The 21459-nt window shown below is 33.6% G+C and overlaps 1 protein-coding gene across 2 annotated transcripts in view; it reads left to right on the top strand.

Moving 5' to 3' along the window:
* The window catches only part of LOC111429336 (neurotrimin-like), a 223590-nt gene extending 203032 nt beyond the window's left edge, over positions 1 to 20558 (top strand). The window contains exons 6-9 of one of the 2 annotated variants that reach the window (XM_023065216.2): positions 424 to 717; positions 10712 to 10852; positions 11940 to 12056; positions 19486 to 20558. In XM_023065216.2, coding sequence (XP_022920984.1) covers positions 424 to 717; positions 10712 to 10852; positions 11940 to 12056; positions 19486 to 19547 — 614 coding nt within the window. In that variant the 3' untranslated portion in view covers positions 19548 to 20558. The remainder of the gene's footprint in view (positions 1 to 423; positions 718 to 10711; positions 10853 to 11939; positions 12057 to 19485) is intronic. The other variant, XM_023065217.2, reaches the window with a different exon arrangement.
* The last annotated feature ends 901 nt before the right edge of the window (positions 20559 to 21459 follow it).

Below are 21459 nucleotides of genomic sequence, written 5' to 3'. Positions count from 1 at the left end.
TAATCGAATGGCATCCAATTTCGCGGTTATCGAGCAGGTTGAAATGGGGGGCGACGTTATCGTTGTTAGAAATAGTTTTTGTATCGGCCGTAAAATAAAACGAACGTAAAGTCGTGGGGGGAACGAAAAAGAGGCGCGCGGGAGAAGCGGCGAGAGCGGGGTCGACGGAATGTAATGCATTTAAAGAGGTTACAAAGGGTAAATGATCATGTAAACAGGGTGGGTTCTTTCAAAGTCGCGTCCGCGTCGCTCAGCCCTCTGGCGGGCTGAGGGCGAAGGTGAAATATCGCGCCGTATATAGCGAAGTTGGCAACCTGCTTTGCATGCTATAATGAAAACACATTTAGCCGTTTCTGCGGGCGGGGTTCGATTTCGGGCGATCGGCAGTTAATCGATCGCTAAAGCGTCCGTCACCCATTGCAGTTCCACCCATGCTGTGGATTCCGCACCAGCTCGTTGGGGCCCCCTTAGGAAGACCCGTCAGCCTCGAGTGTTACACGGAGGCGCACCCGAGCTCCCTAAATTACTGGACGAGAGAGGACGGTCAGATGATCCACGAATCGAGGAAATACCACGCCGAAAACATCGTCGGCGCGGTGTCGTACAAGACGCATATGAGACTCACCATCAACAACATTCAACAGAGCGACTACGGGACGTACAAATGCGTCGCGAAGAATCCGCGCGGCGAAACCGACGGCACCATACGACTCTACAGTAAGTAGCCAAGTAGTGAAGTAACAACGTAAAGTAAAGTAGGTAGTGGTACCGTAACCTCCCCCACCAAGGACCGAAATCCTGCCATTGTTCGATCTTCCCCGGCCAGATAATAACAGACGGCGCGGCTCTGGCGTCGGTAATTAAACTACGTAAAGTAATTAAGATTAGACACTCCAGCCGGTATCAGTAACATCTTAATATTTGCCTCTCCGAATGGAATAAATTATTAGTGCGCCGGGCGCGGCGTTTAAACGTTATAAATTATCCTGTTATAGAGCAATTTGCCGTAAAAGTGAAATTACCGGACGAAATCTCAAAAGAAAACCACCGGCCGACGTGACAGATCCTATCTTTATTTCCACCCTACGCTTTGTATATTTCCCTCTCTTCCCTAGTCCTTCAGACTTCCAATTCGGGGTACGAAGTTTTAGGCGTCTAAGCCTTTCGACGGCGTCTTTGATGGCCGTAGTCCCACGTGTATTTCGTTTAAACGGTCATCCGAAATACTAAATACCCTCCACGGGGTACACGAGAGTTCCATTTGTCAAGCCCTTCTATGCCGTTTTCGTAGCCTCATCCGGCCCCCAACGGCACAGACAGATGTTCGATTAGTTAAATGGGTCGAAACATAACGACGTCAAAATTTTTGGCGTAAATCCGTGACGCGGCAGCGATGCATAAAATTGCATGATGCATGATTAAAATCGGGGAACCCCGCACCCACAACCCGAACCCGAAACGTTGCTCATTGCACGCAAGGAGGAACCTGTCGATGCCTAAATAGATTCAGGTAAGTCTTGTGTGTATCTAGCCTTGCTTAATTACATTTAAGATCCTCGAAACCGGAGTCGACGCCCCTCTTCCTATTCAAATAATCTCGCAATCCCGGAAACCCTACAGGACGTGTATGTGCGGAATAAATTTTCGTTAGGATTAGACCGGTCCCAATCAACATCAAAAATGATAAGTGCGACCAGATTATTCGATTCGGACCTTAGTTTGTAACGCAGTCACCTCCAAGCTGGCCGCGGCGGTGGCGCCATCTTCCTCGTCGGCTCCCGGAGGTCCTTTTTCATCTTTCAACGTGACAAGATTCGCAAAGTAACACCCTGCTCAACACGTGTCGTTTCTATAGTAACGGCGTCGGGCAACATTCGACTCTTCCCGTTTTGCGACCATCCCGAAACGACGTTACCACTACGCGTGTCCCGCAACGAAACCCAGAACGTTTCGCACACGATTACTAGAGAAACTCTACAGTAGACTAGACACCCCAAAACCTTCCTTTCCAACTCCCTCTAATTATCCATCCCCGACACTGTCATCTGATTTACGAACATATTAAACAATAACTAAGAACAGAACACTTTTAATTAATTATCCGTTTAATAAATATTGTTAAAACTAAACTTTTCCTTCAAATGGAATAGGTAAAGAGCAGTAAACTTTGTAGTTTACGTCCAAATTAAACGTAGAACCAGGAAAACAAAATTCAAAACGTCGTCTCTGGTAGTCAAGAAAGTTTTAAAGTGGTTGTTCCTCGTCGTACGTTACCTCGTTCGGTAAAGTAATGAAAGAAACGGCAGTTTCCAATTACGTCGCGGCAATCGTCGAACTAGCATCATCGTCCGAAAACAGAAACGTCGGCGGCAGCACTAAAATTCGATCGGTTTAATCCGGGACGGGGTTGGCCCCATTCATAAAAGCAACAATTGCCGGGGCATAAAGGAACGGCGGAATTTTACACCACTCAACACGTCTCTCGACACGTTATCTAATCAAGTCGGTGCGTTCAATCAGTGTCACCGCTCAAAGCCACCAATTCGTCAACTATAAAATGAAAATGAATATGCCGATCCGATATTGAGCACCCGGCTAACGAAAACCGAATTACTCATACTGTTTTGAATATTGCTTAAACTAGTCATATCCAATTTTCTATCTCCATAATACTCGTATATACTAGTATATACAGGGTGTCCGCTGAGGTATCCGAGAAACTTCGTATCTTCGTCACTTTTCTCGAATTCCAAACGGTTGTTGAGATATCGAGATTTTAAGTTACCAGATTGTATGGATAGATACTAAACAGTAAATAACATGTTGCTAGGTAATTGAAGAATTAGCCATTTAATTGATATTAGAATAAAATTGTTGACATTTAGGTCATTGTTATCAATTGTGCTAAAATCATGCCTGCAAGTTATCCACATGAATGTCAACGGTAGTACCACCGCCTCAGTTAGGGAATATCAACGACGATACCCAAACCGTCGTTTTCCAGACAAGCAAACCTTCGATTAAGAGGTGCGTTCTCTAAATCGACTTGTAAAAGAGAAATTAGGCGAAGAAACAATGCTGCAGAAGTGCTTGAGGCTGTTGAAAATGATGATGGTACTAGTACGAAAAGAATTTCTGTACTTACTGGACAAGCTGTGCATGACACTTTGCGGGAAAACGGACTGCATCCCTATCATTACCAAGCAGTACAACAACTTCTTCCCGAGGATCTTCCCCAAAGAGTTCGCCTTTGTGAATGGTGGAGAAATCATCTGGATACTCTTTCAAGAGTATCTTCTCTAACTCTTTTTTGGAGAACGATCTACCTCTATTACTTGAGGACATTCCTATTCAAATTAGAAGAACAATGTTCTTTTTATATGATGGTGCTGCCGCCCATTATGCAAGAATTGTCACGAATTTCCTCAATGAACAGTATCCAAATCGATGGATAGGTTGTGGTGGTCCCATTGCTTGGCCACCGCGATCTCACCCCACTAGATTTTTTTCATGTGGGGACATGTGAAGACACTTACGTATTCAACGGGAAAACCTAATAATAGAGACAAAATATTCATGCAGCATTTCAAGAGGTAAAAAACAATATGGAGAACTACAACTGGAAACGAGAGCTCCGATAAAGGATTGAATTATGCATTGAACAAGGCGGTGGTCACATTGAGCAGCTTTAATAATTGCAGTGTCATTAAGCTTTTATTAAAATAAACCGGAATTTTTCCATAGCCAACCTAGCAATGTGTTGTATTGTTTAGCAAACCTCGATATCTCAACAACCGTTTGGAATTCGAGAAAAGTGAATAGAATCATTTGTGCTTAAAATTAATTATAGAATTCATATACAAAGTTTCTCGAATACCTCAGCGGACACCCTGTATAATATATCTTAATAAAAAAATTTCAAGATATTAGCATTTTGATACTGCCATAGTTATGTACTATTTATGTGCTAATTTTGTGCTACATTATGATCACAAAGACGTTAGTTTCGAAGTATTTAATGACGTGGCCATAAGTAGAGCCAATTTTGTGAAGTTTGCCAGTTTGCCAGCAGCGTTATGGCCATTCTGTTAGATTTGATGCTTTTATTTACGAAACTCTGTTACCATGGTTGAAAAAAATAAACAGAAACGGTTCCAGTACTCTCCATTAAAAATCTTCCAGGCGTTGAAGGCTATAGAAAATGGAATGCCTGTGCCAAATGCAAAACATATGTCTTGGGGTTCTCGCTTGACAAATACAAAAGAATTTGAAAAGAAAAAATTTTAACTCCAAAACCTAAATCTAATATGAAAATGGCAGAAAAACGGAAAGCGAGAAAGAAATGGCAAACCAATAGAATTCCTAGTGATAAAACTAAATTAAATAAAATAACAGCCGAATTAAGAGCATTAACAGATAGCCACAACGATAATAATATTCAAAATTACTTAAAAGACCTTGCTGGAAATGCTAGTACTGATTATTCTCTGTGGAAGGCAACAAGAAAGCTTAAAGTTCCAAAAACACATACACCTCCAATTCGAAATAATAATAGAAATTGGGCTAAGAACAATCTAGAAAAAGTTAATTTGTTGAACATCTGCAAGAAACTTTTAGATCAGATAGTCCAACAATTATGTTAAATAGTGTCCTTAGCATAATTCAAAGTGATCAGCAGAGTAATATACCATGTGTAAGAATGAACGAACTGTATTATGAAATACAAAAACTAAATATAAAGAAATATGCTTCCCAAGCATACGGCAAGTTGCTGAAATAATAATGACACCAAAACCTGGTAAACCCCCCACAGATGTTACATCATATAAGCCAATTTCATATTACCCTTACTATCAAAACTGCTTGAAAAATTACTAATAAAAAGACTAACACCTGCCATAGAAGAAAAAGTCCTAATACCAACACATCAATTTGGGTTTCGGAATAAACATGCAACAATAGACCAAGTGCATAGAATAACGAATACTATCCAAATAGCAATTGAAGAAACTAAAGTCTGCTCCGCCGTATTTCTGGTATTCCGATCCGATATTGAATTACTCATACTGTTTTGAATATTGCTTATACTAGTCATATCCAATTTTCTACCTCTATAATACTCGTATAGTATATATAATATATCTTAATAAAAAATACACCTAAATCGCAAGTCCATAAAGCTACAACCCCCTTTCAAAATATCAGCATTTTGATACTGCCATAATTATGTACTATTTATGTGCTAATTTTGTGCTACATTATTGTTCTACGTAATTAATAAACATAACTTTTGAAAATTATTTTTTGTTTTAAAATACTTGATACACAAATAAAATGGAAGGTGCCTATATGCAACAAGAGCTAAGAAACATTATTTTGATTTTTTACTAAGATATCAAATTTTATCAGTTAAAGAGTACTAAATGTGGCCATAACAGGTTTCTCTACCCTAGTTATACAGGATGTTTCTAAATAATTATCGGGGTTTTAACACTTAAAATCATAATTAATACATGAAATAATAATAATAATAAATGACTTTATTGTCTCCATTACAAAGAAGAAACTACAATACAAATATAATATACATAATATATGGAGATCAAACGGCGGGATCCAGAATAGTCTGTTCTATCCAACCGTAAAATAAAAAAAAAATTCTATGAATTATAACAAATAAAAAGAAGAAAAAACAAAGGCAAAATCTTGAACTCATTAATACAGTATCACCTGCATCATATCAAATCTAAATTTAAACATAATTAAATTAAATAAAAGGGCCCAAAAGACCCAAACGTAAATTAAATGAAAGAGAAAAAAAAAGAAAGAAGAGGAGAAAAAAAAAACAATAATAATGAAAATTAAAAAAGAACTCAGTGTAATAACTGATGGCGTAACTGTTAACATCGTAACAATGACTTTATATCAATAAGAATAAGGTCAAAAAAAGGTCACAAAAAAATCACAGAGAAACAAAGAATAACAATCATCAGACAAGACCCGTTGACTGCTGAAAAATCATATTCCTCAATTTTATTCGAAATTTGGAGGATAGAAACTAATACCTGACCTTGTCTGCCTTCCTTCGCACTGTGGTTTATATTTAATTTTATTATGCAGGTACTCCGGGACTCCAGAGGTAACGATTCTATGATAGAGAGACAAATTATGAAACTCCCGTGGAGAGCTCATGTTCAGCCACCCAGCATCCTTAAGTTTATAAGAAACTCTATCAAATTTGCGAATCCCATAAATGAATCTGAGACAACTATTCTGAACCTTTTGTATACTTCGTGACGTGACTGCATCTATAGCCCTATGATATACAGCAGACATATAATTAAATTGTGAAAGAACAATCATATCACAGAGGAGCACTTTTAATTTCAAAGGTAAACATGAACGATGCGGGTACAGCTAACGCAAAAAAAAATATGATCTCTGAATATATGTTTGAATTTGTTTTCTAAATCTTAGGCTAGTATCTAAAATCATACCAAGACACTTAGCTTCAGAGACCTTTTTAATTAAGGTGTTATTCATCTTAATGGCTAAGTGCGAAGTAGGGTTGCGCTGTTGCCCATTAAACTCATCAACATAGATTTGTCAGGATTTATTTTAAGCTGGTGGTATGTTGCTAATTCAAAAATCGTATCAAGGTCACCGCTAATACCAGCCTCAGCAATACCACTGCCCGCTGTCGCGTATGAAGCGTAAAGCTGGGTATCATCCGCATATGTACTCATTTTACAGAATTGAATAATTTTATTAAATTTTGACGTATAGATAGAAAATAAAATAGGTCCCAGCACAGATCCTCGGGGAACACCATTACAAAGTGCGAGTTCACCAGACATGGCATCATCAACTTTCACCCTCTATGTGCGATCACTAAGATAGCTACTCAATAATGTTACTGCGCCTTCACCAAAACCCAGATAACGAAGTAGTTTGCTCAAAATGGTGTGGTTAACAGTGTCAAATGCTTTTGAATAGTCTAAAAAAACCACAGCAGTACTCCTACGTCAACAGCGGACAATATATCATCAGTTAGATTTAACATTGATGTTGTGCAACTATACCCACATCGAAAACCCGATTGTTCTGAATGGGGCAAACTATTGGTCTCCATATACTAAACCAATTGAGCCTTCATAACCTTTTCTAAAACTATAGAAAGAACAGGGAGAATACTTATCGGTCGCAAGTCACTATACTCTCGTGGGTTATCCTTTTTGAGCAGAGGAATAACCTCTGCTCAAAAAGACATAGTCAACTAAACAACAATTGAGTATGTGGGTTAAATATGGCAAAATGGTGGGCCAACACAGTTTGATCATCTCAATGGAAATTCCATCAGTACCAATAGCAGAAGATGTAATAGATGCAATCACGTCAAAAACGAGAAAGATTTCCACAGTCTTAAATGAAAACTCACTACTATAAATAGGAGAACAGTACAGATCAAGGTCAGAAGCCTGTAAATCTTTAATAATGTCATTTACACTGCCTACAAAAGTGCCACAAAAAAAAGCAACTCAAACTGTTGTGTTTGTAGGTACGCGCATGCGCTAGAAAGCCTGTAAGCTAGCGTCTCTGCTCATGCGCTAAAAACCTGTAGTAGCAAAAATAGCGACTAATAGCTTTTTGTGTTCTGCAGTTTGCAAACTCCGAATTTGTAGCTACTATGCAACGTGCGTTCCGGATCAAGTTCAGATGTGATCCCCAAAAGATAACAGTCAGTTTGAAAATACCGGCTTCCGTTGTAAAGAGAAGAGTACAGAACGACCAAGGGTTAGTGAAGAAAGTGTTGAGCGAGTGAGAGAGTCAATTCCGGTGACGATGGTTTGGAAACGTTTACAAAAACGCACAACTACGTCCGTACCGTTTTCAGTTATTACAGGCTCTAAAGCCTGTAATGTCCATAGACTCGTTTTTGGAGAAGGAAATCTTTACCTCCCCTTGTTGTTGCTTACAGACAACTCTTCCCAAAATTGCACAGGGTGCTGCGTCGATCTATATTCCCTGCCATTCGATATTTTGATTATATTCAACCGATACATGTTATATTCCCTTATTTTAGTGATAACACATTACACAATAAAGGAATATTCAATCAGTTAATGAATGAGGTTAAAGACAGCTTGATTATTTACACAGATGCGTCTAAGACATCTGACGGTTGCAGTTGTGCTTTCTTAGTACTCAGCACTGGGTATCACATAAAATTAAAGTTAGACCCTCATAGTAGCATTTTCTCTGCGGAAGCATATGCAATCCTTGAGGCCCTGCGATATGTTTTGTTAGTCCGTTGAAAACAAAAAACATTATACTCCACCTCTTGTGGCATTGTCGGAACAAGGAATTTCATGCACATTTATATGGGTGAAAGCACATAGCGGTATAACGCACAACGAACTAGTTGACGTGTTAGCTAAGGAGGCGATACAGGATGGTAAGCGTATTAATGTGGACTCCATCCTGGAGAAGTTCTTTCCCTCTACAGAAATAAAGAAGAGAGAGAGGGATGGATTTCACACTGGAGGGCATACTATAATAAAAGAATAACACTATATGCCACTATATTTTTTTTTTTTTTATTGCATAACTCTTACTGCATAACTTCTATTAAACAAAATCTTATACATTAACATTAAATATTGGTCATCAGCGTTATTTTAGTAATTGTTCGAAAATATCGCCATTAACTTCTAAACATTTCCGGCTTCGTTTACTAAGAGCTCTTGTTGCTTTCCTAATTGCTGCATGATTTTCCTTAATATTAACTGCAACATTTAGAATGCGCCTAAGAAGTGCATCCCTAGTGTCAACTTTGACTTTGTATACCTCACTTTTGAACCATCCCCACAAACAATAATCAAGTGCTGTGAGATCTGAAGATCTTGGAGGCCAACTAATAGGACCACCACGACCAATCCAACGCCCTGGAAACCTTTCGTCCAAATGTTGCTTGACCTGACGAGCGAAATGCGCCGGAGCTCCATCGTGTTGAAAGTACATTTGCCTTCTAATGTTTAGAGGAACATCCTGCAGTAAATCATTTAATTCATTTTGTAAAAACTCTAGGTAATGGTTTCCTGTGAGGCGAAAACTTGTGTTGAAAGTTGTTTTCGATTGTTGCATGGGGATTTTCATCGGACCATACGTGACTATTGCGAGTATTATGTAGGCCGTCGCGGGTAAATGTTGCTTCATCCGTGAAAAGAATATGCGATACAACACGATGATCATTATTTATCCACCGACAAAATTCGACTCGTTTAACATAATCTTCCGGCAGTAGATGTTGTACCTTACCTAAATGGTATGGATATAAGCATTGCTCGTGGAGTGTGTTTATTACTCTCTTTTGTGGGATGTCTAATTGAACAGCAATTCTGCGTGAGCTGGTCGTTGCATCTTTTTCTACTAGATCCAAAATATGTTCTACTTCATTTAAACATTGACGCGTAGCTCGTTCAGATGTTACTTTAACGCTGGGAAGTGTATCGGTTTCGCGCAGTTTATTGATAACCCTAATAAAAACGTTTTTATTAGGATGTCTGCGATTTGGAAACCGTTGACGATATTCATCTGCAGCAGCTGTAGCACTCCCGTTACAAATACCATATACAAATAACATGTCTGTATATTCTAAATGTGAATAAGTACTTGGCATTTTATAGCACTTAATGCAAATCAAACTGTCAAATCTACGTTAAATGTTTAACTGTAGTTATGCAATTAATTGAAAACAAATGAAAATCGGATAACAACATATGAACATATACACTCCTAAAGTTTGGTCCGTTCCTCCCGACTCACCCTGTATATGAATTTTTGGTCAGGTCTAATATTGCGATCTGATGTATTGGTGAATATTACATAACCATGATATAGAATATAGAGGCTGATGGGCTAGGATCCCACAAAGCCATAAATAAATAAATTTAATTAAAAAAGCCTGTAATGTGCCAACTTTGGACATGAAATGATTTTCTGGATCAAATTGTTTTCAGTGATGAATCCACATTTCACATCAGTGGACATGTGAGCACTCATAATGGGCTCAGAAAATTGTCGCGAGATTAAATTGAATGTTTTTTGTGTCATCTCTCGGCGGAACATGTATGAACCTCTTTTTTTGGAGAAGTAACTGTAACTGGTATTTCCTATCTTGATGCTCTACAACTATGACAAGACTAACCAAATAACTTCATTTGGCAGCAAAATGGTGCAGCACCTCACTGGCATAACGAAGTACGCGATTGAATGGTGATCACAAGTTTCATGTAATAAATTAGTACAAAAATGTTTAATGTAGTACAAAATTAGCACATAATCTTGAAAGGGGGGTGTAGCTGTACGGACCTCAAAATCGCTTAGTCTAATGAAGTTTAGGATGCTGTCTAAATATAATGAAGGTAAGAAGTTGTTGTGTTAAATGGTAAGTAGTACGATAAGTAGTTCGTATAATACTTGGTGCTTTTGTTTGGTGGGTATCTGTATAACGTTTGGATGTCTTAGAGAAGTAATTTATGTGCGACGTCCAGCGTGTGGGGATAAAAGGGGTGGTTGTAAATGTGGAAAACGGAAGGGTAACTCCAATTTAATTTTTGCCGAAAGCACCAAATTGCTCACTTTGTCGCACAATCGCGCGGACGTGCCCCGATTTCGGCCGCGGCTGAATTGATGCATGTTTTTGTCGTAGCTTCTTCGCCTCCGACGACAATGCCAAAGTCGACAACGACAGAGACTCCGAGCCGAATGAAGGACATTTGGGGAAACGGGGACTTCAATAATTCAGTCTACGGGAACCCTTCATCGCTTACCACACACCTCTCGGAGAAAGGTACCGGATACGTTCGCCTTTATTCCTTTTTCGTTTAATTTCCATCTTTCACACCGCAAGAAGCATGCCACACAGCTTTGCCGAGGGACGGCTCAACGGTGAAACGGTGACGTCGCAAAATTGCCGTAGACGTCGCGTTTGTTTGACTGCGAAACGTGGAACGTGGGTTAATTCTGTTTCTCTCGCATCCGAGGGTCATGAATATAAAACGTTAGACGTATTTACTCGAACTTATAGGAAGCAGTGACACCCATTGAATTATATTATGGCACCGCGAACCATTATTTATTATTATTCGATAGAGAACGTGCGGGGTATTGAATGGGTCAACACTGGAGCTACTAGATTCCGAGGGTGAAATTTATGTATAAATAATCAATAGAATTAAACTGGCCGACGCTGGGGCTTCCTTGCAGCAGCAAAAAGGGCATATTTGCTCTACAATTACTATGAAAGAGTTCAGCAAAGCGTGGAAAAGAATTGTGGATGTCGGATGTCGAATCAAGTTATTGAATTAGCTGTCTTGTCAGGGTGCAGAGTTTAAGGTGGATGCTTCCAGATTAAATAACCTCTTTTGGTGGCCTTATAAAAATTTTATTTTATCTCAAAATTTTTTTTGTTTTTCAAAATTATTTCTAACGAAGACATCTTACGAGATGATTCGTGTATTTTATAATTTATTATTAACGAGTTCATTTAAAGCGTCAGTTCACTTCTGCCCAGACCGGAAGCACTTATAACACGGCCACTCGAAACAGATTCCGCTGTAAAATTGGGTTTGCATTCACTCCATACGAATTACGGGGAACTCAAAAGGCTAGAACTTCACCGGAGAGTTTTTATTTCGCCGTTTTAAAATTTCTTAACAATCCCCGGACTTGGAGTTGTGCATTCAGGGCGGGCTGTCCTTTTTTGGAAACAGGATGTCGCTAATAAAGAGGACTCGGAAGTTTCTGACGTTTTAATGAAAAGTCATTTTGTACACCACTTTATATTAATTGCTCTGAATTTTTTTAAATCTTGCTCGAGCTCAGGTGGACAATAATTAGATTTTTTAGCTAGTAGGTACATGTATTTTCCTTTTTAGGCTCCAAATACCAGTCAAATCTGAACGAAATTGATAAGTTCGAGCAAAAATCCGCTTCCAGCTCCGACGGAAAAGGTGCTAGCTTCGATTGGCCGTCATCAGATGACACGTCAGCTGGTAAGTGAAAAGTTTTATGCTTTGTAATGCGGAAATTGGATTTTATCAAAATTTATTAACAACCTATTAATATTGAAAGCGCTCATCGCTTGTTCATATCATTAAATTGACCTATTAAAACACTCTACAATAATTATTTCATCGCTTAATAATTCACGGTGTGTAATAAACTTTAAATATCACTGAATAGAGTGCGTTGTTAATTTTCCAATTTCCAATTTTAAGAACGAAATGTTGCAATCCGATACAAACACGAATAAAATTGCCCCCAACTTAAATCCATTATACCGGGACGAGAACAAGCAGCTCGGGAGTGTATAAAACCTTTACTGTGACATAAAACACAAAGAAAAGTTATCAGGGCGACCATCGCATAAATCCCCGTTATAATAAAATATCAGCGTTTCAATTCGATAAAGTTTTATTGCGCAGCAAATAAAACTTTCGCGGATCCACTTAATATGTAAATAATTTGAAATAAAAACCCCTCAATTTAGAAGATTGACCTCAGCCGGGCCCCAGTCGGTGCGGTGTGTCCCTTTTTCATAAAGGCGGCCCTCGGGGACCGAGTTATCTTATACCGGCGACGTACAACATGCATAAGAGAATCTGAAACCACATCGTAGCTTCGGGTCGCCTATGCGACATGATATGACGGACGAAACTCGTCCCCTGACGTTCAAACGTCAATCAAGATAGTCGCTGGGTTTATTCCAATGGAAATTCGAACAAACCCATTTACTTAACACGTCAATCGAACACTAATTCGTTTTTAATTCAACCATTCGTTTTATCGTATCTCCCATATCTTCGTCCAATCATTTCATCCGTTATATCTCAATTCGTCCTTAAGTACGATTATGTAAATTTCTAATCATAAAATCTCGATAAGATTTTTATTTCATCATTATATCTCAATTGGTTCTGATGAAATATGCAGAGATGGGGTTAAAAATTTATGGAAAATAAGAAATTATTAATTATCGGTGCTAAAAGTCACATTTAGAGATCGATATTTTCGCAAACACTATATACAGTATCAAAAAGTGAAATTTTCAAAAAATCATATCGACTGTATTTTTAAGAATCTTAATATGATATGTATGTTAAATTAAAGCTTAAAGATTCTAGTTAATGATATGATATAAAAACTATAAGGCAATATTATTGAAATATCCAAAAAAACATGATTAAAGAAGAAATTGTCAAACTTATTAATCAAAAATATAGCACAATATTCAAAAAAACATATCAACCGTATTTTTAAGAATTTCGATATGATATGTATGTTAAATTGAAGCTTAAAGATTCTAGTTTATGATATGATATAAAAACTATAATATCATAATATTGAAATTTCCAAAGAAACATGATTAAAGGAGAAATTGTCAAACTTATTAATCAAAAATATAGCAAAATTTTCAAAAATCATATCAACCGTATTTTTAAGAATTTCGATATGATATGTATGTTAAATTGAAGCTTAAAGATTCTAGTTTATGATATGATATAAAAACTATAATATCATATTATTGAAATTTCCAGAAAAACATGATTAAAGAAAAAATTGTCAAACTTATTAATCAAAAATATAGCACAGTGTTCAAAAAAACATATCAACCGTATTTTTAAGAATTTCGATATGATATGTATGTTAAATTGAAGCTTAAAGATTCTAGTTTATGATATGATATAAAAACTATAATATCATAATATTGAAATTTCCAGAAAAACATGATTAAAGAAGAAATTGTTAAACTTATTAATCAAAAATAAAGCGAAATTTTCAAAAAACATATCAACCGTATTTTTAAGAATTTCGATATGATATGTATGTTAAATTAAAGCTTAAAGATTCTAGTTAATGATATGATATAAAAACTATAAGGCAATATTATTGAAATATCCAGGAAAAAATGATTAAAGAAGAAATTGTCAAATTTGTAAATCAAAAATAACGCGGAATTTTTAAAAAATCGTATCTACTGTATTTTTGAGAATTTTGATATGATATGTATGTTAAATTAAAGCTTAAAGATTCTAGTTTATGATATAATATAAAAACTATAATATCATATTATTGAAATTTCCAGAAAAACATGATTAAAGAAGAAATTGTTAAACTTATTAATCAAAAATAAAGCGAAATTTTCAAAAAACATATCAATCGTATTTTTAAGAATTTCGATATGATATGTTTGTTAAATTGAAGCTTAAAGATTCTAGTTAATGATATGATATAAAAACTATAAGGCAATATTATTGAAATATCCAGGAAAAAATGATTAAAGAAGAAATTGTCAAATTTGTAAATCAAAAATAACGCGGAATTTTTAAAAAATCGTATCGATTGTATTTTTGAGAATCTTAATATGATATGTATGTTAAATTAAAGCTCTATTTTATGAAGTGACATAAAAACTATAAGATAATATTATTGAAATTTCCACGAAAGAATGATTAAAGATGAAATTGTAAAATTTATAAATGTAAAAACCCGAAATTTTCAAGAAATCATATCGAGCGTATTTTTAAGAATCATGATATGATATATATATATCAAATTGAAGATAAAGATTCTAGTTTATGAAATGATATAAAAAGTAGAAGGTACCTAATATTATTGAAATTTCCAGGAAGAAATTATTAAAGAAGAAATTGTAAAATTTATAAATTTAAAAATAACCCAAAATTTTCAAAAAATCTTATCGAGCGTATTTTTAAGAATCATGATATGATGTGTATGTTAAATTGAAGCTTAAAGATTTTAGTTTATGAAATGATATAAAAACTATCAGATAATATTATTGAAATTTCCAGGAAAAAATTATTAAAGAAGAAATTGTAACATTTATAAATCCAAAATAACAGGAAATTCTCAAAAAATCATATCGACTGTATTTTTAAAAATCATGATATGATGTGTATGTTAAATTGAAGCTTAAAGATTCTAGTTTATGATATAATATAGAAACAATAAGATAAAATTATGGAAATTTCAAGATAAACATTATTAAAGTAGAAATTGTTAATTTTATAATCAGAAATAAAACTAAATTTCTAAAAAATCATATCAAGTGTATTTGTATGAGTTATGATATATGTATGCTAAATTGAACCTTGAAGACTCTAGTTTATGATATGATATAGAAACTGTAAGACAATGTTATTGAAATTTTCAGAAAAAAATTTTTAATGATAAAATTAACTAATTTATAAATCAAAAATAATACGAAATTTTCAAAAAATCATTTCGTCTATATTTTTAAGAATCATGATATGATACGTATGTCAAATTGAAGCTTAAAGATTCTAGTTTATGATATGATATAAAAAGTATAAGATAATATTATTGAAATTTCCAAAGAAAAATTATTAAAGAAGAAATTGTAACATTTTTAAATCCAAAATAACGGGAAATTCTAAAAAAATCATATCGACTGTATTTTAAAAAATCATGATATGATGTGTATGTTAAATTGAAGCTTAAACAATCTAGTTTATGATATGATATAAAAACTATAAGATAATATTATTTTTCAATAATAAATATAATTTTTTATTTATTTTATAATTTTTTCAAGAATATTTCTATTCATGAAAAAATTGTTAAAGAAGAAATTGTAAAATTTATAAATCTAAAAATAAACGGAAATTTTCAAAAAATCATATCGAGTGTATTTTTAAGAATCATGATATGATGTGTATGTTAAATTAAAGCTTAAAGATTCTAGTTTATGAAATGGTATACAAAATATGAGATAATATTATTGAAATTTCCTGGAAAAAATGATTAAAAATGAAATTGTAAAATTTATAAATGTGAAAAAACCCGAAATTTTCAAAAAATCATATCGAGTGTATTTTTAAGAATCATGATATGATGTGTATGTTAAATTGAAGCTTAAAGATTCCAGTTTATGAAATGATATAAAAACTATAACATAATATTATTGAAATTTCCAGGAAAAAATATTAAAGAAAAAATTGTAAAATTTATATATCTAAAGAATTCCGAAATTTTCAAAAAATCATATCCAGTATATTCTTGGTATTGTACTTTTGAAACTGGTTTGAAACAGAACGTTCTTTTTAACGTGTCGATCTGTTGTTTGTCGTAACCTCAAAGTAATTTTATTTAAAATATTTACAATTACACTTAATACTTTGCAATATGACATCTTAGTTAACTCTTATGACATTAGTCTCTGAAGATGGCCATGGGCCGAAACTAGTAAGACTTAATTAAATAAATAATAAAACCAGTTTCAAAAGTACAATACTAAGAATATTAAATTTAATTACCTTCGCACTTAAAGATTCTAGTTTATGAAATTATATAAAAACTATAAGGTAGTATTATTGAAATTTGGAGGAAAATATTATTAAAGAAGAATATGTAACGATTTGAAAATCGTATCGAGTGTATTTTTAAGAATGATGATATGATGTGTGTGTTAAATTGAAGCTTAAAAAATCTAGTTTATTAAATGATAAAAAAAACTATGAGATAATATTATTGAAATTTCCAGGAAAAAATGATTAAAGATGAAATTGTAACATTTATAAATCCAAAATAACGGAAAATTCTTAAAAAATCATATCGACTGTATTTTTAAGAATCATGATATGATATGTATGTTAAATTGAAGCTTAAATATTCTAGTTTATGATATGATATAAAAACTATAAGGTAATATTATTGAAATATTCATGAAAAAATTATTAAAGAAGAAATTGTAAAATTTATAAATCTAAAAATAACCGGAAATTTTCAAAAAATCATATCGAGTGTATTTTTAAGAATCATGATATGATGGGTATGTTAAATTGAAGCTTAGGGATTCTAGTTTATGATATGATATAAAAACTATAAGGTAATATTATTGAAATTTCCAGAAAAAAGATATTAAAGAAGAGTATGTAACATTTATAAATCAGAAATAACGCGAGATTTTCAAAAAATCATATCAACTGTATTTTTAAGAATCATGATATGATGTGTACGTTAAATTGAAGCTTAAATACTCTAGTTTATGAAATGATTTAAAAACTATAAGATAATATTATTGAAATTTTCAGAAAAAAATTATTAATGATAAAATTGACTAATTTATAAGTCAAAAATAATACGAAATTTTTAAAAACTCATTTCGTCTATATTTTTAAGAATCATGATATGATACGTATGTTAAATTGAAGCTTAAAGATTCTAGTTTATGATATGATATAAAAAGTATAAGGTAATATTATTGAAATTTCTAGAAAAAAAATATTAAAGAAGAGTATGTAACATTTATAAATCAGAAATAACGCGAGATTTTCAAAAAATCATATCAACTGTATTTTTAAGAATCATGATATGAGGTGTATGTTAAATTGAAGCTTAAACAATCTAGTTTATGATATGATATAAAAACTATAAGGTAATATTATTGAAATATTCATGAAAAAATTATTAAAGAAGAAATTGTAAAATTTATAAATCTAAAAATAACCGGAAATTTTCAAAAAATCATATCGAGTGTATTTTTAAGAATCATGATATGATGTGTATGTGAAATTAAAGCTTAAAGATTCTAGTTTATGAAATGATATACAAAATATGAGATAATATTATTGAAATTTCCAGGAAAAAATGATTAAAAATGAAATTGTAAAATTTAGAAAATGTGAAAAAACCCGAAATTTTCAAGAAATCATATCGAGCGTATTTCTAAGAATCATAATATGATTTGTATGTTAAATTGAAGATTAAACATTCTAGTTTATGAAATGATACAAAAACTATAAGGTAATATTATTGAAATTTCCAGGAAAATATTATTAAAGACGAATATATAACAATTTAAAAATCGTATCGAGTGTATTTTTAAGAATCATGATATGATGTGTATGTTAAATGGAAGCTTAAAGTTTGTAGTTTATGAAATGATATAAAAACTATATCGTAATTGTATTGAAATTTCCAGGTAAAAATCATTAAAGCAGAAATTGTGAAATTTATAAATCTAAAAATAACCCGAAATTTTCAAAAAATCACATCGAGTGTATTTTTAAGAATCATGATATGATATATATGTTAAATTGAAGCTTAAAGATTCTAGTTTATAATATGATATAAAAACTAGAAGATAATATTATTGAAATTTCCAGAAAAAAATTATTAAAGAAGAAATTTTCAAAAAATCATATCGACTGTATGTTTGTATACTGACTGTAATTAATATCCCATTAGACGCAATATGTTTTTTCAAAATATTTATTATGTTAATTGAAAAGCTTAATCAGGCGAAATTAATTCATTCATTCACCCCTTTCTTTTCTGATTTTGTTTAGAAATAATGAAATTAATTAAAAAAAATTTTTTAATGTTCGTGTATAAAATAAAATATTAGCATGGGAGATATTTGCGTGGTGAAGTATGATGATAGTTACAAGTAAAAACAAAGAGTGTAAACCGAATTATGCAAGCGGTATACGTCGATAATGTGATGTCATGAGAGGGTATTGTTTATAAACAGGGAACAATGTACCGATATCATACGCATTGACGCTTGTTGCATATGAATGGGGCGCGTGATAGTACGATCGATAGCAAGCGGTACATTTCGAACCGTTTATGGACAATAAAGTCAAAAAGTCTCTAGTTTAGCCATTAAAGGCTGCCGCACAATTAATCATATATAATACCGGGGCGACGGGTTCGCGGTATCGCTAAATAAATAAATACGTGATGAATAATGCAAATATATCGATTTTAAATTAACGGTATGCTGTAGTAAACTATCGTAAATTGAATTGAAATTTAAAGTTTCTTTGAATGAAAATGTTTGTCGTAATTTAAATTCTTCGAATAAAATGTCTGTGCAGGTATACGATGAGATGTAACGGTACAGTGTAAAGGATATTGTCTGCATCCCTTGTTGGCACACATATAATATTCTCTTTCGGGAGGTCATCCACTTTAAAATTCAGCGCACTTCTAACAGGAGAGCGTCCCGTGCTATCGTTCTTGCAAATTACGAACACTTCTTATTTCAATTTGTACGACAATTCGTGTTTTTTTTTGCAATCCCGACGTGGGCAACTCGTCTAAATAAGTTAAAACCCCCTCTACATTATACTAAGGCCCTCCGAGGCCGAACTTGTCGGAAATAGAATTTTCTCAATTTCCTATTACCGCCATTGAGTGTATATGAATGTCCGACACGTTTGATGTTCCACCCTTAGTTATTTTCCAACGCGCTCTTTTCCCTTTTGCCGTCTTTGACGTGCCCTTTCCATTGGGATACAATCTTATCTGATATTTTTGCTAAAGGCGCCCCAAATGGAAGTACTTTTAGTTGATTACAGCTAGCTGTCAGTCAAACTTTAATTAATTATATTGTTATAACTATTATATTTTGTTTTTATTTATTATTTGCAGGGGTTTTCTACGTTATCTCGCCGTTGTGTTTCCTGCCCTCCTTGGTTCTTCAGTTACGGTGAACAGTTTTGGAAAATGGATATGTTATTCTGTAGTAAACTAATAAGTATATATTAAGAATAAAATTATAAAAGAGAACACGAGAGAGAGCGCTTTAAAAGAGGCATAAATGTACAATTGTTTATATGTATTTAAACGAAGACTGAACGGTTAGGTCTATTGTACTAATAGCATAGCTAAATGCATGTATCCTAAATAATAAAAAGAAACTAATGTAAACCGTGAAGAGTTTGCTCAATTTATGAATAGCAAACAAGCCAACGTTGTAAGCTTACCAACAAGAGCTTTAGAGCAATGAGTGCCAAATAGAAACCGTAATTTTAATATTTTGCAGCCGGAAAAATTAATGAGTCGTTAAAATTTTACATATCGTCTATAATAATGTTTCTAAATAATTGTTAAATATTTACGAAGATACAATTTCTCATTTTAATTGCATTTGAAATACCTGATACGTAACCCACGCATTCAAATAAATTGAGCAAGCTAACCGAAATTGTCTAGTTTATTACTGATGTTTTTTGCGTTGAATATCGCAAAAATATACCGAATGGCTGGGAGCTAATATTTTTAAAACGGGGGTCTAGCGAAATTATAACGAAAAAAAAATATATCAACTCAATGTAGCTTTTGTAGCGTCCATATATAAATGAATGGAAAAAAATCTCTGTAAATACAGTTTGCAATAAAAGGAAATTTCTATCCTAGCAGTCAGCTTGTACTTTAGGAAAACAAAAGTCTCGCTACCTTAACACTAACAGGGTATTAGGGAAAACTTTAGTAGCATTTCTTAATAAATAATCGTATTTTAAATTTCCTCTTGTTGCGAACGGAACTTAAGGTACGACTAAATATCAAGTATTTAACCATGAGCTTAACTTAAGTATAACTTCCGTTTGAACTGTACTATAGTTTTAACATAATGTCGGTGTAGATACTCCAGATGTTATATTATTTATCGCGTAACATACAATGTAAACCAATGTGTAAATAATAAAATGTTCTATAGACAACTTTCAAATTTATTAATCCACCCAAACCTTTTCAAAACTTTCATTAACATTCTGTCAATTTGTTTTCAAGAACACACCATCGTCCGGCTCACATTTCCATAGTTAATTGCCACGAGAGAATCCGGTATTAATGTCATCCATGACAGTGGAAATCGATGAATGCATATCTTGTACATCGCTGCGGGTTACTCTACATGCAAATTGACGTCATTTGTTAGTAGGGTACAATCGGAGGATAATATAACGTATATCATGATCCATTTAAGAACGATTCAAATATCACCAACCAACTAATCATCTTCTAATTATCCAAAAAATTTACATAAACAAAACTAACTTTTTAATAAACTCAAAACTATTAATATTTACTAGTATTTAGTTTTCTGCCAACAGTATCTAGTCCTTTTTAGCAGTACCTATTCCATCAAGCAGTAAGTAGTCTTCTATAAGCAGTCTCAAGCCTTCCATTTCCAGTCTTTAGTCATCTGCCAGCAGTATCTAAGCTTTTCTCAGCGATATCTACTCATACAAGCAGTAAGTAGTCTTCTATAAGCAGTATTAAGTCTTCCGTTACCAGTATCTAGACTATTCTAGACTTATGTCAGCATTATCTAGTCTTTTCTCATCAGTATCTACCCCTTCAAGCAGTAAGTAGTCTTCTGTAAGCAGTATCAAGTCTTCCATTTCCAGTCTTTAGTCTTCTGCCAGCAGTATCTAACCTTTTCTCAGCGATATCCACTCATACAAGCAGTAAGTAGTCTTCTATAAGCACTATTAAATCTTCCATTACCAGTATCTAGACTATTCTAGACTTATGTCAACATTATCTAGTCTTTTCTCATCAGTATCTATCCCTTCAAGCGGTAAGTAGTCTTCTGTAAACAGTATCAAGTCTTCCATT

This window comes from Onthophagus taurus, chromosome 8 (genome assembly GCF_036711975.1).
Source record: "Onthophagus taurus isolate NC chromosome 8, IU_Otau_3.0, whole genome shotgun sequence".
Taxonomy (NCBI): domain Eukaryota; kingdom Metazoa; phylum Arthropoda; class Insecta; order Coleoptera; family Scarabaeidae; genus Onthophagus; species Onthophagus taurus.
This window is presented reverse-complemented; position numbering and strand designations above follow the sequence as displayed.